At 32.0% G+C, this 22,969-nt stretch overlaps 2 protein-coding genes across 2 annotated transcripts in view; one reads left to right on the plus strand and one right to left on the minus strand.

The window, feature by feature from the left end:
• Positions 1 to 7,751, plus strand: part of LOC129216095 (peptidyl-prolyl cis-trans isomerase E-like) — a gene marked incomplete at its 5' end in the record, with an annotated part of 53,150 nt that extends 45,399 nt beyond the window's left edge. Inside the window, 1 exon segment of the mRNA XM_054850244.1 lies at positions 7,642 to 7,751. Coding sequence (XP_054706219.1) covers positions 7,642 to 7,710 — 69 coding nt within the window.
• A 12,552-nt stretch (positions 7,752 to 20,303) lies between these two features.
• LOC129217436 (homeobox-containing protein 1-like) overlaps positions 20,304 to 22,969 on the minus strand; it is a 46,059-nt gene continuing 43,393 nt past the window's right edge. The window contains exon 6 of the mRNA XM_054851733.1: positions 20,304 to 20,623. Within this exon, the coding sequence (XP_054707708.1) occupies positions 20,304 to 20,623 (320 nt within the window). The remainder of the gene's footprint in view (positions 20,624 to 22,969) is intronic.

Below are 22,969 nucleotides of genomic sequence, written 5' to 3' on the forward strand. Positions count from 1 at the left end.
CAATTATAGAAGAAAAGAAAAAAAAAGGTGTACACTTCTTGGCAGAATTTTACGAATATACTGAACTTCTGGAAAAACAAAAGTTAAAAGTTACTCAATCAGGTTTCCCACCCGATTCCATTACTTTCAAGTAATCCCAAAGTTTCTATCATCATTTCTGGTCTCCAATCCCAGCTATGTGAACATTGTGTATGGTAAGACCGTAGACTGTTCACGCTAGAACATGTGGATGATAATATTAGATAAGTGATTTTTTTTTTTGCCAAATGCCTGTCAGTACAAGTGTTAGCTAAGTGTAACACAAATATACATATTTTTTTTAATTTATTTATTTTTAAGGAAGTTACACACTTAATACAAAATCACCATTTTTGTGCAAATCATTTAATCTTTTCTTTTTTTCCCTAAAACAATCAAGTTCCTGTTTACAGAAGAGTTCAATACACTTTAAAGTTACCAGCTGCTGCAAAACACATTGAAAGGCCTAACTTAATTCATGATAACATGCAATTTGAAAAACATGGCAAACACAACAAAGACCATTCTTTGCTTTCTATAACTGTCTTTGAAGTTATCTTTTTAACAAACTCCCTTTGTATACTTTTGATTTTTTAAATAAGTATTGATTTTAGTCACTTGTCTTAAAATTTGAAATCTTGCATATCTTATGTTACAATTTCGGTTTGAAGTGGAAAACTTCTGCATTACATGGTTTAAAAAGCTATCTGATTTTTACATTTTGCTAACCAGTGTTTGTCCAGAAATGAAAGTTTTTTGTGTTTTTGAGATATATGGTTTTTTGTAAAGCATTCTCATTCGTCTAAATATGTTAAAAAATCATGATTAAAAATCAAGGATAAAGGAGGTTGCCATATTAATTTTAGATTTTGCCAATCTGTCGATGTGGTTTACATGGATTTTAATATTTCACTATAGAATTGCATTTTCTTTGGCGAAACATTTATCATTTGAGTAGTCTTACGTCTCCTTCTCCGTACCTTTATCTGCATTAATCAAGATTCATATCCCTCTAAATTTCTGTTTATACACTCAGGAACATTGAACCACCAAGAAGGAAGCATTGGATTGAAGTGAAATTTAATGCACAGAGTAATACAGATGAAAGGTACACTTGATCCCAAAATCTAGACAATTAAACAATTACAGGCTAAGAAATGAGATAAATACAGTGCTATTTCAATAACGACCACTTTGGACCACTTTTTGCTGCAATACATGCAGCATCACGGTCCGACATTGAGCTAATTAAACTTCTGATGTTATCCTGAAGCAGATGAACCCCCAAATTTTGTACAGCCACTTCTAAATCTTGCACAGAGACAACTGGCATTTCAGTTGATTCCATACATGCTCTTTTGAGGTCAAGTTGGGGGAGTGGGCTGGCCATGGAAGAGTCAAAAGGACGTAAGAAGTCTTGAGCAACTCTAGCTGTATGTGGGCGAGCATTATCTTGCTGAAAATTTGCTCCTGTGAAGCCATTTAGGAATGGTCCTAGATGTGGTTGTAGAATGTCATTTACATACATAATGCTGGCCCATTAAGGCTCCGCGTACCACAACAAGAGTGGACCGGTTGTCATACGCTATACCCTCCCAGACCACTATGCCCGCTGTTCGGGCAGTGTGTCGTACGACAGAATTATTGGTGTGGTATCTTTTTCCAGGGCGTCTCCACGTCCGTGCGCAGATACCATCTGACCCCAAAACAAATCAGGATTCATCACTGAGTATCACCTTTTGCCAATCAGTGATATCCCACATCGCACTGGAATCACACCATTGCAGATAGAGTTTCCATATTTTGGTGTTAAAGAGAGTTTTGTACAAAAAAACTGCTTGGGCGGCAGATTTACTTCCGCAAGACGTTAAGAAATGCTTTGGGAAACAACTGCTACCCCTATGTCTGCTGGTATGGTGAAACGAGCACTTGCTGGATGCTCCTTCCATCCTCTCTCCGCGTGGTCTTCCCGGTCACTCCAGATCCAGTTTTTTGCACGTGGGTACAATCTCGTGTCTACCGCCTCAAACAGTTTCTAACGGAACACTCTGAACCTAGGCAGTATCACGGCTCGTCGACCTGCTTGCAATTTTCATGCCGATTATCAAACCTCCCTCAAACTCATTTAAGTGTGAAAACGATTTCTAACTCGTCTACCTGGCATCCTTCACTCATTAAGGTTCTCTGACAATCCGGATGTAATCACAACATTTATGAATCTTAAATTATGCACTGGTTTTTATAGCAGTTTTTTCCGAATTTTACCGATACTGTAGGGTAAACAATCATGCGCATTGACACCAAACTTGAATCATTTGCATATCAGATGTCACTTTTCTTATATGCAAAATTTCACGATTGTACCTTTCTTTTTTCTTGGGGCGCTATTTTCAATGTTCCTGAGTGTACTTTAAAATTGGTAGATTAGAGGAACCGACTCTTTTATTGGAAAATTTTGACACCATTGCTATTGTTGATTTTGTTTTCCCTGTTACATACTGATAGAATGTATGCAGAAATGGATTATGTATTGATAAGCAATTATTAATGCTTGTCGGGTAATTCCTCTTTTCTCATAAATCTTTTTATTCTGTAAAATGTTGATCTACACTGCTTGACAATTGCTAAGGAACAATTACGTTTTTTGGAATAATTAAGAATAGATAATGATTAAAGAAACAGAACGAAGTATATAGTTAGAAGGGATGATGTGCCTTTATTATAAGTACAGAATACAGATTTTACTGCATCAATGAAGTAAAAACTTAAAAATAAAAAAAATAATCCTACTTAGATGATTTTCAAACAACCATAAAAAAATGATCTAGGTCAGAATGATGGAGACATGAGTACCTTAATATGATGTATGATTACCAGTTACACTAATGCACATTTTACATCTGTTTTTCCATACTCCCCATTAATTATTGAGGCATTCTTGGGGGATGTTTTCCCACTCCTCTCACAAGGGGGATTTGAGTTCTTGTACTGTTCTTGGAGAGACGGTTCTTCGCACAACACGTCTACCAAGGTCCTCCCAGGCACATTCAATTAGATTTAAGTCGGGAAAGTAAGCAGGCCATTGCATACAAAGAATGCTTTCACTTTGCAGTGTGTCTGACGGTTCAATACTCCTGTGCAGCCGTGTATCATCGTCCGTAAAGAGAAAGCCTGGACCTACAGCCCCCCTAAAAAGATGATCATGGTTCAGCATAACTTCCCTGCAATATATTTACGACGTAACGCTTTTTTGTTTAAAAATGTGAAGCGGTGCTCTGCCATTGTGCATGATGCCTGCCTACACCATCACGCCTGGGTCGTACCGATCACGTTCGCAAACAAATTTTTGTGCACAACGTGTTCCACGTTCTCTCCAGAGTAGTTGGTGACCAGAATCACTTGCCACACTGATACGAGATTCATCAGAGAACATCACTCTAGACCAATTTTGACGATCCCAACCAACATGTCCCTTACACCAGCGTAATCTTTCTCGATGGTGGCGTGGTTGAACTTGGATGCAACATACCGGCTTCCGTGCATACAAACCAACATTATTTACTCGCCGTGAGATGGTTCTTGCAGAAACATGCGTACTGGGAGTGGTTGTACGATTTGCAGCTATCTGTCCAGGAGTGCAATTTCTGTTCCTTTTTACCACAAGGGCTACATAGCGATCCTCTGAATGTGTGGTGTTCCTACCACGACCCCTGGCATGCTTTTGCAAAACATTTCCACCTTCAGCGGCCTTCTTTAATCTGGAGATGGCACTTTTTTATACACCCATTGTAGCAGCCACAGTGGTGACACTTTGACCTACTTCCAGTCATCCAACCGCTCGTCCACGATCATAGGTACTCAAATGATGTCTTGCTGACATTTTACTCTTAAATATTTCAAGAACCAAACAGAATTTCAGAGAAAAACCTTTTTTAACATCCAGCACTATTTTTCTTAAAAACTAAACAGCGTGAATTTTCGTACGAATCTTGAGCGTGTATGCACTGTCTTTTATACAGATAACGAGTCTTGATCTACCACGCCATCTGAACTTGAATTTGTTTCCATTGACCAGCTGGTTGAGGTACAAATTTGCATAAATCACTTGTTCCTTAGCAATTGTCAAGCAGTGTATATTAAAGATTGGTATAATCTTCATGTGATTTTTCTGCTAATTGGCAGAGTCCGCAACCAAATTTCAGTTTTCATATTTTGCTAAATTCCACTTTTGTGGTTATTCTGTTTTTATTTATTTATTTTTGAAGTTATGAGCTGAAAACTATTAAATTTTAACTAAAAGAGGAAAAACAACCATGCTTGTTGAAATAATAGCATAAAAAAACAATAGATATTTAGACATTGCTACCCAGTTACAGATATCATGTCAACTTACTTTTCCATCTGCTAGGGAAAGAACGTGTGTATTGATTTCAGTGCACAATCTTTCTGCATCCTGCATAAAAATTGGATGTCTGTTGCTTCAACAATTTTTTAAGTTTAATACTAAATAAAATTTCAATGTATTTTCCTTTAACTATCAGTTAGAAAATAATAGATACACGTAAATTATTACTAGCTTTTTGTGGAATATAAACAATTAGTAATAAAAATCAACCAAGAAGAACCAGTTCCTAGTTAGTAATCTTGTGATTTAAAAAAAAAAAACTGACATCCTTTTAAACATGTTTGTTTCTCTAGAGTAAATTTAAAAAAAAGCATTTTTCACCAATTCTGCAAAAAACTTTCAGCTGTTTTTTCCGATCAGTAATTTATTAGTTGATCAGTTTTTGCCAATCAGATATACGGATAATTTTCATGAACTTTAAAAAAAGTCATTGCTCTCAAATACCAATTGAAGTGATTAGAAACATTTTGGGTTCTAATGGTCCGCGTTGTCAGTTGTGTGCTGATTACAATGGCTAACAAAAACAACACTTACCTTCATTGGCTGGTTTCTACATAGGTTACACAAAAGTAGTTGTGGTTGGGAGCTTATAACAAAGCCGTGTAAAGCAGAGTAGATTTATTGCTTTTATGCAATAGCTTCAATTACCCTCTGCGTTTTAGTGTGTATTATTTAACTTTTTATCACAAAATTATGGCTATTACAAGATTTGTATTTGGTCCCATTGACTTTGCTCTAAACGATTGCAGCTGTAAATCTTTTTTTTTTTTCCCTTTTCATAAGCAGTTGCAAATTAGTCCTAAAAAGTCGATAGAAAGCCAATTGGTCCTTCTTTATTTTCATTCCTATATTTTTTTCCCCAGAAAATATAGCGAATATATGATGGAAAAGTAAAACTGACCGTGGGGAGAATTTTGAAACTGCTTTTATATTTTATTGAGGGAAAAGTTTCATAAAAAAAAATCTTGTTTATGTTTTTTTCTATGTCATGTGTTCCAATCTTTAAATCAGTATGTTGCATTTGACCCTTTAAGGACCATAATGAGGCATATGTCTCGAAAGGAAGGGGTTCCCAAAGTGTACCATGGCCCCCAGGGCAAAGAGAATGAGGTGCCAGGAAGGTGTCCATGGTTTCAATTTGTTCAAGGTATGAGAGGGGAAAATAGCTTCTACATTTGAATGAAACAATTGCTTGTTTGGTGATACAGTCTGAGTAAAAACTTTAAGGACAGTATAATTTTCTTTGAAAAAAGGAAAATGAAATTAAAGGGATTTTAATATTATTGTATTATTAATTATTAATGTTCATTAGTAAGAAATAACGCAACAGACAGGATTTGTAAAGCATGCAATAACCAGAAAAGCAGTGGTTTATTCGAAGTTAGCATTTCAGCTTGAGTAAAAACTTTAAGGTCACTAGTGTTTTTAAAAAACTGCAAGTACTTGTACTGTAATAAATGTCACCTCAGATAACAAGATTGTGGAAACCCTTCAACTTGCAGTTTTGTGATTAATTTTATCAAAGTTTTTGTCCTACTTGTAACGATATCGTAAGGTAAAAAGTTAACTGTTCAAGAAAGAGGGCAGATTGAAGCTTTTTCTTCAACAAGGATAAGTAGGCGTGCTATTGCGAAAAAATAGGAAGATCGAAGACTGAAGTCAACATTTTTGTTTGATTTAAATACATTAGGGTAAAATGAAAACGCGGGAAAACTTAGAGCTTTGTCCTCGCGTCATGGAAGAAGAGTTTGGAAATTATTATTTTACCTGAAAAGTACTTAACCAGGAAACTTTTCAGACGATAGGTTTAAGTGTTTGTCAAAAACGATATACAACACAATTAAAAAGTGTGGAAATTTTACTAATGCTGCAAAATAGCTTAAACCTCATTTATTGAAAATGCACAATATAGAGCGCTTCAACTTTAGCTAGGAAATCATGACCTGGGATAACCAATGAATACAAATAATTTTTTCTAATGAAAAGAAGTGGAGTTTGGATGGACCAAACGGACAGAAGTACTTTTGACATGATTTACGCAAAGAAAAAGAAATATTCTACAAGCGCTAATGAGATGAAGGCTCAGTCAGAACTTGAGAGTGCTTTGCTTACAATGGTGTGTGCTCAGTTGCGTTTGTTTCAGGTTAAATGAACTCACAAACATATCAAAATGTCCTCCCAAGTCATCTTTTACCAAATGCTGAATTTATTGCTGGCGAAAATTGAAAATATCAGCAAAACAATGCATCTATCCATCCGAGTAACAGTGCAAAATATAGACTCCAAGTAAACAATGTTGAAACTTTGAAATGACCAACTAAGTCTCCAGATCTTAACCCAATAGAGAACTTATCTGATGACTCAGCAAGAAGAGTTCATGCAAAGGAGAGACATTTTACTTCATCAATAGAGCTAAAATCGAAGTTGAATGATAAAAAATACATCCTGAACCTTGTCAAAAACTAGTTTCATTCATGAAAACAAGAATATTTGAAGGAATCCCACACAAGCTTATAAATATTTGAATATTTGTCCTCATATGCTTTTTTATATTTTGGCCTTAAAGATTTTACTCAGGTTCAAATATTGATCTGTAATATTTTCTGATAATGAAACACTTACAATTAATTTTTTTTGTCTTTTTTACTTGTATTTAAGGTTAATAATTATCACTCATATGAATTTTTTATCCTAAGATTAAGGTGTGTCCAATTTCTCAAAAAAGTGCACCGGACTTAAAGTTTTTACTCAGACTGTATTTTGATAGTTGACATTTTAACCCTAACTCCGGTGGATTTACCCTGAACGCCAGTTGATAGCGTTCATTATTGACCACTTTTTTTGTTTTCTCCTTGCTCATTCTCCTAAATTGAGTTTTCATTGTTGATGACATCAGCAGTACCTGATTAGTGAATTAGCTATTATATATATGAGGACAAAGATGCACTATTGGTGCCCTGAGAAAATTCTAATTTTTCAATTATGTCGTGAATAAGAAATTCCCATGCCCCAAGGTGAAATTTATTTAAAAAACTAATGAATACAAATAATTTTTATTTTTCATGCGTGTGACATCAGAATATTAGTATCCTCAAAAAAAGAAAAATCACCACAAACTTCAATGTTCTTACTTTAGAGCCTATGGTCCTCAGAGGGTTTTAAAAGCTGTGAATGTGCGTCATCTCCAATAATGATTGAATAAATTCTCTTTTTTTCAGAAATGTGGTACAAAGAGTGGAAAGCCTACACAAAAAGTTGTAATTTTTAATTGTGGTGAAGTGAATTAAATGTATAATATATCTATATAAATTTTATTTAAAAACTTTTACTGGTGTATTTTTGTCATTTTTTTCGTCACCGCACATGTTGTTGCTTCAGACATTTCCTCTAATTATCAATAGACGCAACCATCATTTTTAATAGAATTTGGCATTGACTGCTGTTTGCAATAATTGTTATGGGTTAAGAATGCTTTGTTTGCAAAATGTTTGAAAATGCCTAAAGTTTGCTTTTCTGAACATGAAAAAGTAGGGAGATAAAGGTGTATAAGACATGAAGCTATTGGTAAATTCCAGATATCTGGAATATATATGGACTTTGAACAAAAGCGTTATCCGAGAAAATAGTCTACACAATAATTGTGAGGTATAAATCCACAATCAATAAGTTTGAACTGGGGAGAGTTAGAAGTTTGTAGAAATTTTATACTTACTAATAGCTTAATGAGCACTCACATTTATTTACATTCAACTTAACTTCAGAAAAGGCAATGGTTTTTCGCCCTTTTCGCAGAAGTAAGAGAAAGTTTTTAACCCATTATAATGATTACAGAACAGCACTGTATGTACACAAACATCTGATCAACTTTTGCTAACAGCTGTACCATTAAAAACGTACATGTTAATAAATAATTAAAATATTGGAAACCTAGCACAGCCTTAAAATGCATTCAAAAAAGCATATGTAATAACTTTTGAGTTGACCAATTTGTTTGCGGTTCAACTGTTGTTAGGCGTTTGCAGCTGTTTCCTGTAAATGTGTGAAAAATTTACTCTGACTTAATGAAAGAATAGAAGATAAAATCTATTTTTCAAATATACAAGTTGTGTACTTTATTGTGATTTAATTAAAATCAGCTACAATAAAATGCATTTCGTACAAACACTTTTATTGCAAGAGCTTGTACAAGAAGGCCGATTGATGTACAAATCCAACACATGCATTTTTTTTCAGTCATTCAACCCATTCAAACAAAATCATTCATTCATTATTCATGAACAATGGTTGTACAATATGGCCATATACGGAGGTATAGTGTCTGGCTACAGGAACTTTATATTTTTTTGTGCTTTTCCACAAATATTGTTAAATGCAGGTAAACAGCTAAATTATCAATAAAGGTAAACCTGTAGGCTAATTGGATTGCTAAATGTATAATGTAAATAAGATGAATATTACAACTACAAAATAAAAATTCAGGTACATATTTTCAGTGAAACATTTCATTTGCAAACATTTCTACTTGAGGAGTATTTACAAAACAAAACAGGAACAAATAATCGGTATAATTCGGCTAAACTTATTACGAGGGTTTTTACCTTTATTGATAGCTGTAACCTGCAAAGAAACTTTTTTAAGATGTTGCCTGACCTGCATGCCATTTGGTGAGTTGAATTTTTACTTCTTCTGGCTACAAGGATCAGATACTGGCATGGGAGAGTGCTTAGGGGAGAATTCAAAATATATAGCAAGCATTTTTCACGAGATATTTAAAGTGAAAATTTATAAGGAACCCATTGCAACTATTAATGTGCACACATTTACTTGAAAGCAAGAAAAAACTTCTAAACAAATAGTATGTAACAATTAGTGCCTATTTCAAGAATTTTATCCTAGGTACTTTCAATACCTTAAAATGAGAGTCGCCGTCTTCATTTGACTATTTGTTTCACAAAGTCTAGAGTTGAAAGCATTTTTACCACCGGAAAATTGTAGGACATAAATTTCTCACCTTCAAGTAAATATAATGCTTTAATACAATATGTATTGATAGGAGTTTTTAAAATTATGATCCATTCATGCCCAGCAACCCAGAGCTGTAGGGAGTTTCTTTAAACTATGGGATGGTTGTTTTCAAGATTAAAAACTAATTTATATTTTGTTACATGTATGTTCTAATAGCATAGCACCAGTTTTAGTCCATGTCATATAGTTGCTAGGCATGCACGAATCAATAATTATAAATACTTATTCATCCAAGAAAGGATTTTAACTTGTAGCACAAATCAAAGCAATTTGAGTATTATGAGAATGATACACAAAAATTGTATAATAATGTGCAAAGTATTTGGTATGCCTTAGTCTGCTGATTATAAAATTGAGCTGCGGCAACCAATAGGTAAAATGTTATATACATGTACATATGAAGAAAACTATCACAAATATATTTATATCATATAAACATTTTAAGCATTGTTCTCTGCAAAGGGTTCCTTTATCAATTTCAGAAATGCATGAACATAGGAAACTAGTGCATCAAGAAATCAACCAGTTAAGAAATGAAATGAAAAACTATTCAAACTGTTAGTGACAGATGAGATATATAAAAAAAGTTAAAACATTACAAATCTATTAGGAACTTGATACTACAATCTAGCTATGGAAGTATCTCCGCTCTTTTGCTTCATATACATTTAAGGTCATATTCTCCATTACAAATGGTTTTGTCTTCACAAAAATAGTCAACAATGATGATTAGCGAAAATAGAGAAGATAGAATTCGCTTGCTTTGTACTAAGTGTAAGGAAATAAATTAAGAATACGGATAGACAGATCACAGAATTTTGGACGAACTGGTTGCTTTTTTTAAATATTAGCACTCTAAAACCTGCTAGAGACTACATCATGCTACAACTGATCACTTTTATAAGTCACAGAAGAAATTTCTATTTACAAAACTGTGGTTAATTGCTTAAATCACATTATATATGAATAGGTACAAATTAAATGCTAGATGCAAATGTCACATTCCATATATAAACAAATTTTAAAGCATTTGTTTTTGTTCATAAACTGTTTGCTCGGCCATTTATGTATCAATTAATATGCAATATTATAATAGCAAAAAATAATTTTGCAATGAAATTGTTTTACCTAGTAAATTTTTAGTAACTAACAAATTATTTAAAAAATTATATTACTTTCCAGTATACCAATCATTGAGAAATTAATCTTTATATTTACTAAATGCTGAGGATTTTATTTATTTATTTTTTAATTTAATGAAATACTAAAACAATGACAATATAAGTAGCAAAAAGAGAAAATGAGGCCTTGAATTTTAAATCTAAAATTCAAAAACAGACGGTGACATTTTATGCAACTTTTCGATTTGTGTATGAAAAAAAAACGTTAAAACAATTTGCATCTAGAGTTTCTTTTAACATGACAGAGAAGTGAAATAATGCAAATTTGAAAAAGCAAGGAAATGTAACCTAAGCAATTATTTCTATTGATAAAGGTGGGAAATTTTCATCAATGAAATTGGTCATGAATTTCACATGCCATCCACCATCAGATGGCAATTAAGGTCACATTTATATATATATTTATATATGTTATTTAATCACAACATTAAGCCACAAAACATTTCACAAAGCGATACTACGGACATAATATATAGGTATAGTAATACAAATACACTCTGGATTATTTTTATAACCTACACATCTATGTTTTGTACTATACCTCCACAAGATTAGCAAATCACACTAAAGGGCACCATGAGTCACGTCAATATGAAAAATGACAACTTGCAGCAATTTGACTAACTGCAAGTATAATACCATTTGTTTATTATTCACAGGGAAGACAAAGTTGTGCATGAAATTTCATATACAAATCATTTATCAGCACTTTTTTGGTTTGTTCATATTTCACTGCTAAAAAAACTTCACATAACGACACAATATCATTTCTGTTGAATTTTGACTGCAGAAACAAAGTTAAAACATTATGCTTTGTGTATAATTTTACTGCCGTGGGCAGTAACAGTAAATTTTTCATCTTTTTACAGTTTTATCTCCTATTGTAAGTTAACTTGATTGTACAAGCTTGCTTAAATTTGGTTCTTGCTTAAATAAAAGCGCAAAAAAAAAAAATCTCCAATACTTCCCTATTGTTAGTGTTGGATCCGTAACGAGTTTCTTCAAATATCTCAAACTCATTTCTGCAGATACTGCCATTTACCTGTCCACGGCAGTTATAGACCATCGAAAGTAACATTATAATAAATAAGAAAACTCATGCAAGCTAATATTTTGATTACAAAAGGTGAAATTTAGAATTACGAGTGTGGCTCTGGTGATTTTTAAATGTTTAAAATTAATAATGTAAGTGAACTGTTTTTTGTTTTTTTGAAAATTTCAAGTGCTTATACATGCACAGCTTTGCCTTATAAAAATGCATCATGCAAATGGTAAAATGACAATAGATACAGAGAGTATCGCCAAAATATAGGTACTATAGCTCGGCGCAAAGTTGACATGACTTGTGATAATGACAGTAGAAGAGAGAAATAAATAGTTCTTTAGGGAAATTAGCATTTCGAAAGGCATTCTCTTAAAATTATACAGCTGAGAAGAACTACATTTGAAGACAGCGATTAGAAGAGCTATTATACACAGTATCATGAGGGTTGGTATTAGAAAAGAAATAGCGATAGGAAATGTACTGTACTCCCATAAACATAGATAAGGCTATTTATTGAATAGAAAAACCAGGTACTGATGTTTGCATACTGAATGTCAGGTAAAATTGTATGATTGATTGCTTAACTTGATATTAAAGATCGGATTGTTATCCGATTGTCGAAGGTTTGAACTTGAGGTCATAATGGATGAAAAAATCTATTACTGTGCTTTTATGATAAAAAAGCACAGTACTTATTATCCTACATTGAAAACCCCTTACAAAATAGACATGTATTTATATACTAAATGCATTATTTTGGCAATTGATGTAATGTATATGTATATATATATATAGATCTTAATTATGAAGTTCAAAGAAAATATTTAATATCTCAAAAAGCATGTTTCTTAAAAACAAACTTTGAAGCAAGGTTCAAACTTTTAATGTTTTGAATAAAAGATGTGTTAAGTTTGAAATCTGGCTATTAATTTGTATAATAATATTTGAAATATATATAACATAAATAAAATAAGTAACCATTTATTTGGCCACAGCATATAGTTGAAATCAATGAAAAGAAACGTACTTTTTATCCTTATTTAAAAGTTAACTGCTAGTAGCTCATTTATTTGCACTGAGATATGTTTGAAGAAAAAAGGTAAATGTTTTCGCCAACCACAGTTGAAAATAAATAACCTGTTGTATTTCTTGCAAACAGAAACTTCAGTTTTAAAAATAAAAACATTATATGCGTTGATTCCGGGTTGCCACAGAAAAATGCAATAAAAAAAGGAGCTTAAAACTTTAAAATAGTAACCCGAGAAACTTAAAAAGTTGCACTCATATGATTAGATAAATGACATAATGAATAAATTGAAGTAATTTATTTCTTTTTGAGTGAATAAACTACTTTTTATCATAACCTGAACCATATGGCCGTACTAGATAATGCTTAGACAAGCCATGACAATTTATGAAATTTCCTTGTTAATAAATGTAATTTGGAAAATACATACTAAGTCGTCCATATTGGCCACAATAGACTCCAGTGTCTGCCTGATGACACTGGAACCTATATTCATCAGAAACAACATTTCAGTTCGTTTGTTTTGATAGCTTTAGAACTTGAATTCATGAATAGATCAGAAAAACTTACTTTCGGAACAAGAAAAAATACGTAAAAAAGTTTTTTTTTTTTACACAAGTGAATTTTATTGTTTTAAAAGAAGAAGAAAAAGAAATAATTTTGAAGATGATAACTTTGCAATTTTGTTTTATTTTAAAAAGAATAGTTATTTTTCAGTTATAGTTCATCACCAAACTTGGCAAGCAAATTTCCTTTGTAATTTCTAATTAGTTTAGTTTTTGTTAATTCAATGTTAAAAGGATTTAACTACATTGTAAAGATTTTAACATTCTATAGAATTTTATCTTTTAACACACCATAAAAATGGCATTGAAATCAATTGCTGTATGATTATTTTTAATGTTTGAAAAAGTCGCCTATAGCCAAGTTTAGTAGCCTGTGGCGACCCCGTGACATTTTAAATTAAGAACGAATGTAAGCAGCAATGTTTTTGGACCTTGCATCTAAAGTTGCTTTTAATTAAAAATTTTATGGGTAACAACAATAAGTAAATACTTTCTTCCATAAACATTGTACAGGATTGTGATGATTTTCATGAAACTAGTTAACGATAGTAAATGCATTGCTTTCGTAAAAAAAAATGCTAGGAGTATAAAATATATTTTATGGAATAAAGTAAAGCATATGGATAAAGAATATATTCAGAAAGAAATTCTTCAAAAAGAATCTCGTGAGATATTTGTACTGTTAGGTAATTAATATTGATATTAAACAGAAGCTCTCCTAATGTCAATTCATACTTTGAACAAATTCTTTTTATATTCCCTATCCTATTACAATAATTGTGATTTAAAAAAAGAAAGAAAAATGACTGCACAGGGAACTTGATCCTATTAAGCAAACGCAAATTTCCACAAAATACACTAGATGTCTTAACAATAAAATCAAGGGATTAATACAAAACTTGTAATGCATAATAGCAAAATAAAGGAAAAAATATATAAATAATGTTACATAAAAATATAAAATTTAACATGACTAAAATATGAGGTTATTATACATACATGAACTATCCCCTTTGTGGTAATGGTACTTAAATATTGATAATTTATATAATATCTTTTTATGAGGTAATCAAACGTTCCTGAGTAAATTGTCCACTACTTCCAAGAACAAATAATATTGCATCTTGGACTTGCTAGATGCAAGATGAATTAACGAATGGCACAATATAATAGTAGAATGAAACCCTGCAATTGTTGGCATAGAACAAGCTAGTTATATAAAATAACCCCACACATTAGTCAATAGTAAAATGTAGTTGTTCTACACATTATTTTTTAAAAATATTTGTACAATATGCAACATAAAAGAATTGCATTGATTGAATATCTATAATAAAAGTTGCTTTTCAATAAGAATTTTCTTTCTTCAGGACAAAACTATAATCTTCATTTATCCCATCTTTGTGGGGATAAATGATAAAATCTTTATAACTTTTTAATCAAAGAAATAATTGCACAAAACTAAAACAATGACAAAGGACAAAACACACATAAAATTAAAAACAAAAATGCTAAAAACATTTTTCCACTTCCAAGCCATTAGAAATAACCATTTTTACCGAAATGCAATGTTTAGGAATTCAAAATATACAAGAGACAACTACGAAACAAAAATGACTAAACAATAAAAATAGCATCTACTATATTTCGCAAATAGCCTTAGTAGTATTTTCTTTACAATAAGAGCAATTACATTTTAAGGTTAAACCTTAATGTAAGATATTTCTATAAATTTACCTTGAATGTACTGAATTAAACTTGGGGGGGGGGGGGGGGTCACTAAATTGTTGATCAAAAGAGAAACCTGCAGACTTTTAGTTCTTCCAATTATTCAAGCTTGTTTCACTGCAATTGTTATGACATCAGAATTTGTCTGGCAACATTGTCGGTTGATTTTTAGTATTTTGCCTATAGTTCTATTTAATATTGAGTGGCTTAGAAAGAAGTTCAAAAAGACTTGCAGTCATAAATTGGGGTTTGAAATAAGAGGGGGAATTGCACAAGAAAAGTCCCACATTTTAAAAAAGCAGTGCAATTCTCCCCCCTCCCCTTAACTAAATTTTTGGCATGCAATCATTGCCAAGAAAGTGATAACACTACAAAACAGCTATGCCAACCCTTAGATAAGATTACATATTAATAGCAGCAGAGTGCAGTGAAGCCAGCATGGAAAGTAACAGAAATTTTTTTCTATTTTTTAATTTGCCAATCCCAAAGAAAAAAGGAGGAGGTAAAAATGACAGAACAATTTTGGACATTGCTAAAGTTCGAGACTGAGATTTAGCCCCCTTCACGTACATGTTTTTCCTTTTCAAAAGAAGAAACAATTTTGCAAACAAAAAAAAAGTAACTTGTGAAAATCTGTCCTCAAGTTTAGACCCCACCCTGAAAAGTATGCATAAACTCTCCCTCCGTCTTTCTGTACTTGATTACCATTTTTTCAAGAAGCCCATCTGGCAATCCTAATCATAACTTAGCTATATGAATTAGTTTAATAGATTAGCATTCACGTGTGAATTTGTTTAGAAAATGCACACATTTGCAAATGAAGCCTTTTAGACTAGCTGCCAACAATGAAAAAAAAAGTTAAATTTTTTTTCCCAAACTAAGAAACTATGTACTATAAATATATACAAAGGTTGATCAAAAACGATAATAAAGAACAAATTAAGTAGCTCAACTAATTTTATTTTGTACTTAGCAATGTAATGGAGAAAAAAACAATCTCCAATTCCCTGCCTAGACACTAAATTTCCCAACAATCACACATTTACACAAAAAGAATTCATGATTTAATAGTTTTGTTGTAGAAATTTTAATTTAAAGTATCTAATAATGTTTTTTTTTTTTTCTATTTACAACTTTTTTTTTAAATTGATTTTAAGCAGTTTATTTTCTCATTTATTTTTGAAAAGTAGTTTTGCCTTTCTAATAGATTTATTAATTGTTCCAATCATGTAAAAAATTTAAACAATATCCAGAAGATTTAACAGTGCTTAAAAAATTATATTTTAAGTTCAGAAAATAGCTCTAATTTAAGTACTTTATATTTTATTCTATTGATTCTCTTTAATCTTAGTGAGCATTGGTGTTAAACTTGCAAAATATACCTGCATAGTGTTATTATTGTTATTTTCAATTTCAAAATGATAAATAGGTATTGAAATCAAAACAAACTTTCTGCCTTTTTGTGTCACAAAAATTGTGGTTTGACAAAATATTGTAGAAGAACATTATAGCTCAATTGAATTTTAACTCTCTGAAGATATTGAAAATTGAACTCTGCTTAACTATACAGCTGAATCAAATTTTCAAGAAAATTAGCCGAATATCAAACAGTAATGTAGTTGCATCCCTATTATGTATACAAACTTTTTGTACTATTATTAAAACACCATATTCTTAAAAGAAATATGTGATCACTGATCAGTTGTTTGTATACTTAAATAATAGCAAATATGATCATTTCTAAGGGCACAGTAATGGAAATAACACTTTAAATGTAATAAAATATATTCTAGACATACAATAATGCAGGTACTGCATTTAATTGCTGCAAGATTATGAGGTAAATTACACAAATGTTATGTCTTTAATATTAAACAAATCTAAAAGTACATGAACAAATGTACACAGGACATTGTACTGAACCTGAGTTACAGTTAATGATAAAATTGTGCATTTTATTGTACTTGCTGGTACAACTTCCCGCTCTTTTGTAATCAATTTTCATGTACTTCAAACAAAAAAATCAGTACACTCTCGGCATACATGCAATGTATATTTTTCTTTTTTAATTGTTCTTTTTTATCCTGTACTTGATATATCAATCTCCTATTTTTAAAATTCATTGAGTGAAAAATCATAGTTATATTTTTTTTAATGCCTACCTATACTTTAAATTAAATGTCACACAAAAATGTTTGAGCAATATTAGTTTTTCTTTTGAACCAAAAGTTATACTTACTTAATGACTACTTAATATTATTATTATTTATTAATAAAAAGACTGAGAATTGGATTCTTTTATAATTTGCCAGACATTAGTTGAAACTTGATATAAACAGCTAGGGAAGAACTAAACTTATTTTTAATAAAATTTGTCGGTACTTTTAAATGAAAGAAAGTTAGAATACAATCAGCAAATATAAAATACAGCTTATAATTTAGTAAGGTTCACAGTTAAAGTGAATGTTAGATCAATAATAAACTAAATTAGTACCTTTCATCATAAAATAACGAAAAATATACTGTCAAATATCATTTAACCTTTAAAAATTACAATTTAAACTCCTTTTCAAATAAGAAATTTCTTTTCAGAATGTATGTGACATTTATCTCAGACAATGCAGGTACAATATAAGAAAGAAATTAAGACGTATTTCTGAAATTCTTAATCGCCAATACTAAATGCAGGAGAACATTTCGAAATAATCATTAAAGTATGATTTTGATACAGCTTACTGACCGTTCAAAATAAATGAATTTTATTTACTATTCGACTATTGCAAAGACCTCAGACATTTCCTCCTCTAAAAATCCTTTTATTTACAAAACTGCCCTTCCAAATTATACTCATGCACGGCATTCTTCGATGAACGTTATCTTAAGGGGCTAAAAAGTCGATAAAACATTGACTACCTTAAGGATCTATCACAATGACAAAATCTAAATGCTTTTCTTACACAGACAAACACTTACAACACAATACTAAGTTTCTGGCCAGGCCATAATTTTAACTCACAAAAAAACTCTTGCTTGGCAAGAGTTTTAGACAGTCTTTTATTTTCACTTACATGTAATTAGTGAAAGAAGTACGAAAGAGTGTGGCAAACAAAAACTAAATAGATGTATTCCAAAATTTTGAAAAAATACCTATCTATACAAAATAAAATTTATAAACGAAACAAAAATTCAGCCATTTAATTGGCTTTTTCACCAGTGTATTCTAAACATTAAAATAAATATGATAAATAAGTATCTACATCAGTATAAGACTTGGTTATTGCAATTCTGATGAATAACAGAAAAAAATGAAAACAATTTTGATTCACCAACACAAATATGCATTTTAAATATATACATATTTGAAACTAAAAGTCACTTGTTTTGTTTTAATAATATGAATTGTCATTAAAAAAACACAAAAACATTAATCAATTCAATGAAACAATGCAACACATAAAAACATTTCATCTATAAATAATTTTCAATAAAAATTCATTGCTCGTGATTATCTTTATTATTGCTAAAACCCAAGGTGAAAACTAATTCCCCTAAAATATATCAAAATCTTTCAGCTAAAAATTATCAATATTTTCTAATCATGTTAAAAAGTATAAATAAAACAATTGTACAAAATCTAGCAAAACTACAGAACACATTGCAGACAAAACATGAGTATAATAAAAACAAAAATTAACCTGAGAAGAAAAAGGCAACAAATGTCTCAACAAAATATATAATTCTAGAAACTTAAAAATTTTTTGTACTTTATATTTTTGCACTTTCAAAGGAAATGTCTACCACACTCTTCAGTAGAAAACCTTTTGTGATAGTAAAGTGACCAGCAAATATATGGTCCCAAGTTTCAAGTCATATTCACAACAAACTTTCTGCCATTTTTACAAACATAATTCATTTCTTGTATATATTAAAATAGTGTAGAACTTTTCACAATTATTTCACACTGAAATCGAATAAAAACAATTAAAGATTTTACATGTTCCAATAATGTCTTACTAACAATTTTTAGATCACAAAAATGAAAAATAATAGTATTGGCATTAAGTTTGAGAATTATTTTTGCAATACTTCCCAATTTGTACTGAATAACACTTCTTTCTCACTTGGGCATTAAAGCAACAGACAAGTATGCCGAAGTTGACAGATTTTGTCCTAAGGTACATAGAATTGGACAATAAGCCACTTCACCTCCAAAGTGTTGGCATTTCAGCAAAGTAAATGACATCATTAGTGCAAAGTTGCTTTTTTATCCCCCACTAAGAACTTTTTGCAGTTTTAAGAATCTTCATGCAGATATCTACTAACAAAATACATAGAGGATTAAAGCAAATGCAACTTTTAACTATTCCTGACAGTATATTTGAAAAGTAAAAAAATAATGCAGTATGGGACCCAAATCCGGAATGCTCGGGACCGCGGCCTTTCTAGATTTTAGAATTCTTTGGATTTAGGATACAGACTCAAAAAATAGTAAAAACTCTCCTGTTGTGCAGTATTTGATTTATTTTTCCTGGTTTTGATATTGTTGCATTAAGTTTCTTTTATTTTTTGACCAATCTGAACTAGCTAAAACAAAAATTGGAGACAATTTGTGTCTATTCTGCTGATGTTGATTTTTATTATTGAGCAATGCGCCGATCGATAGTCAATAAATCATATTTTTAATTAAAATTAATTTTGTACTGTGGCTCAAAAGGCTTTATATTGCATACTTATGAGATGAAAAAAAGATGTATCGTTAACCGAAAGTGGATGTTAAAAGATTGTTGCACAATTACAGCAAAACGTTTTCACGCATAACACGTGGCAGTGAAAAAACGTTTTAATAAAAGGCTGAACTGAAAATACTGAGGATTCAACAAGTATTTGCTGAATGTAAATTAAAAAAAAAGTTTTTTCTTTATTTATTTAAAGAAAAAAGTTCCAGATTTTGGGATTCTGAAACTGGAGTCTCATAGTATACTTCATGCATTTTATATGGTTGATAGTTCTTTAAATTTATACATAATTAGATGTAAGATCAAAAAGGAATACTTTCATTTTCTTGATGTTAACGAAGAAGTATAAGATATATTTAAAAATTTTATAGTTAGACTAAAAACAATAACGATTTAGGTGTCGGACAGGTAGTAATTTATCAGTTCTTAAAACCGAGCATAATTTCTACTAAAACCAAAGATATCATTACCCAGCAAATGCCACCACAAAAAATACACCAAGAGAAAAATGGCTTACCGTCTCCTCTATGACTCTCTTACTTTCTTCCCTGTCTAGTGCAAATACTGCGGGCTCACACCTCCTGTTTAATACTAGTGGCCTTTCCGTCATCGTCCTCCTCTATCTCTACGGGCAGAGCATCGCCGTTCCCATAATCTGCATTGGAGTCATGGGAGCTGTCACTGTCCATGGCTTCACTGCTGAGATCCAGTTGGGCGTTGGGGTGGAAGGCAGGCTGGTGGGCGGAGCCAGGGAAGCCGGCCACGCCCCCCAGAGCGGTCGACGTCGGTGATTGGTGCCAACTGAGCGCCGGCATCGAGGCCACTGGAGGTAGGTTGAGGGAGGGCTGGCCCAGAGGAGACATGCTCACAGACACCGCTGCCATAGCTGCAGCTGAAAAATAAGCTAAGGCAATAAGAAATCAGCTATAAAATATCACAAAGTCATATAATAATCAAATAAAAATTAGTATACAGTATTTTACTTAAATATTTGGCAGTGAGAAGTAAAGGAAAGTAAGCAAACTTTTTAAAGCTGTGATAAAACACATTCAAGGCAATAAACAGCAAAAGAATATAAGGAACATTTTCAAGCTTTGAGTAAAACGCGTTTAAAAATAAGGTTCTAGGTAGCTTTTCATTGCTTTTTTGAGCAATCACGATTGCTTATTGCTTTCATTCGACTGTTTTTGACATTCCTAACATTTTTCCCACCACTACCCTCCGCAGCATCACCGTCGACCGGGTCCTCACGATGCTGCACCTCTAGCGAAAACCGTCTCCAGGTTTCGTCAATATCCTGCACTTACACGCATACATACACCCACCTACACACATATACATATATACACCTACACACACATACATACAACTACCCACACACTCATGACGGCATACAGACACAAACACATATGCCTACACACACATACACACAACTACCCACGCTCATGCCTGCACACACAAACACACGCTTACATATACACACACACTCGTGATTGTGAAAAACATAATTTGAATTCAAGATGACAAAATTCAAATTTTTTTTTTTTATTGTGCTGTATGGAACCAGAGTTACTAGTATCATTTCTTGACCCAAAACAGTGGAAAGGTTCTCCTACCCTTTGTATTGACTATCTTGAAAATTTAAATTTTGGCACTTACATCCCTTTGCTTCTCACTAACTCATTTGAAGTTCAGATTCTAGGTAGGCTTTCATCGAATTTTTTTTCTAAGTCATGCTGTACAGCAGCACCTACCAGAGGTACTAGTTCAAACTCTTGTCGTGAAACAACGAAGAGTTTCTCTCACCATTTGTTCAGTTTATCTCCAAATTTTAATTTTGGCACTAACACACCTTTGTTTCTCACTGCCTCATATGTAGGCTTGTCAGATTTCTGAAATGTTAAACCGGGACACCGGAATGCCCTCCCCCTCATCACAGTGTCGTGAGTATTCAAGAGTATACATCGTTGGCTGGTTCTTAGATTGTAATTTTTTCTCAACACTATGAAAAAATGGTCCTAACTACGAACTATAGTTAGGGGTAATCATAAATGTCACAAGCGTACAAATTTATGCATTAAACTTTTTACAAGACAATATTTACAAATTACTTAAATAAGATTAAGCAAATGAAATGAAGAGAAGAAATTAACAATATTTACAAATATTTTCATTGAATAGGACTTTTTTCAAAAAAAGTCTTTTTTGGATTGAATCTTACTGTCAAAATCGGCACAGTCCAATCCATTAAGCCCTTCACCGTAAATTCCTTTGTCAAACCCCCATTATCAGACCATGCATTGTTCATCAAAGAAAATACTCTCTCTACTGGTGCAGATTCATATTATCTCGAAACAGCTGGCACCGAGACGAGCAACTTCAATATTATTTCATGTAAAGATGTGTTATGTACAGCAAACTTTCTTCTGGTGCTAAAGCTGCACCCTTTAATACGTAATATTAGACTTGACCGTGAGTTAGCGATTGGCGAGACAATTAATATGATAGCAGTATTACAATATACTAGCTTCAGAATATCGCTCTTGAAAAGTTTTCATTTTTCATACAGTGAGTGAAAATAAGAGAAAGTATTTGTTCTAAATAATCCTTCAAAATTATTATTTCAAAGCATTTTAGGTCATCTATAATCAAACAAATTTTTTTCCGGGACGCCAAGTAAACCGGCCGGGACATCGGGATTTTGTTTGAAATCCGGGACTTGTCCCGGTCAAACCGTGACGTCTGGCGAGCCTATTCATATGCCCTATAAAAGTTTAATTTATTTGCAGCTCAACTTACACACATCCTCAAATATTTTCTGTTTTACCAAGTAATTATTATTTATACATTATACATAACTGCCAATATTGAAAGTTAAAAATTTAGGACACTTATGCATAAAATTCAGGGTTGCAAGTGGACTCAAATAAAATTTTCTGAAGACAGTGTCAAGTTTTCGGAAGCTCGGAAATTATCATTCAACATGTTTAAAATCAGTAAGTCAAGCTAGTCTTTTGAAACAAATGAACTATGTTTCAAAAGACTTTTATGATTTTCATACCTCTATGAAAAGGTTCAGATTTTCAAAAGTGATTGTTTTATTGTAGGATATGGTCCCTAAAACTAAGCTAAAAAATCCCTGTTTTGGGGAATTTTGTTTAGATAAAAATTTGGAAGACATTTCCTCCATTAGAGAGTTTGGGAGAGGGCATCAAAATTCTGGAGTTTCCTGAACGAA

Source organism: Uloborus diversus, chromosome 2 (assembly GCF_026930045.1).
Source record: "Uloborus diversus isolate 005 chromosome 2, Udiv.v.3.1, whole genome shotgun sequence".
NCBI lineage: Eukaryota > Metazoa > Arthropoda > Arachnida > Araneae > Uloboridae > Uloborus > Uloborus diversus.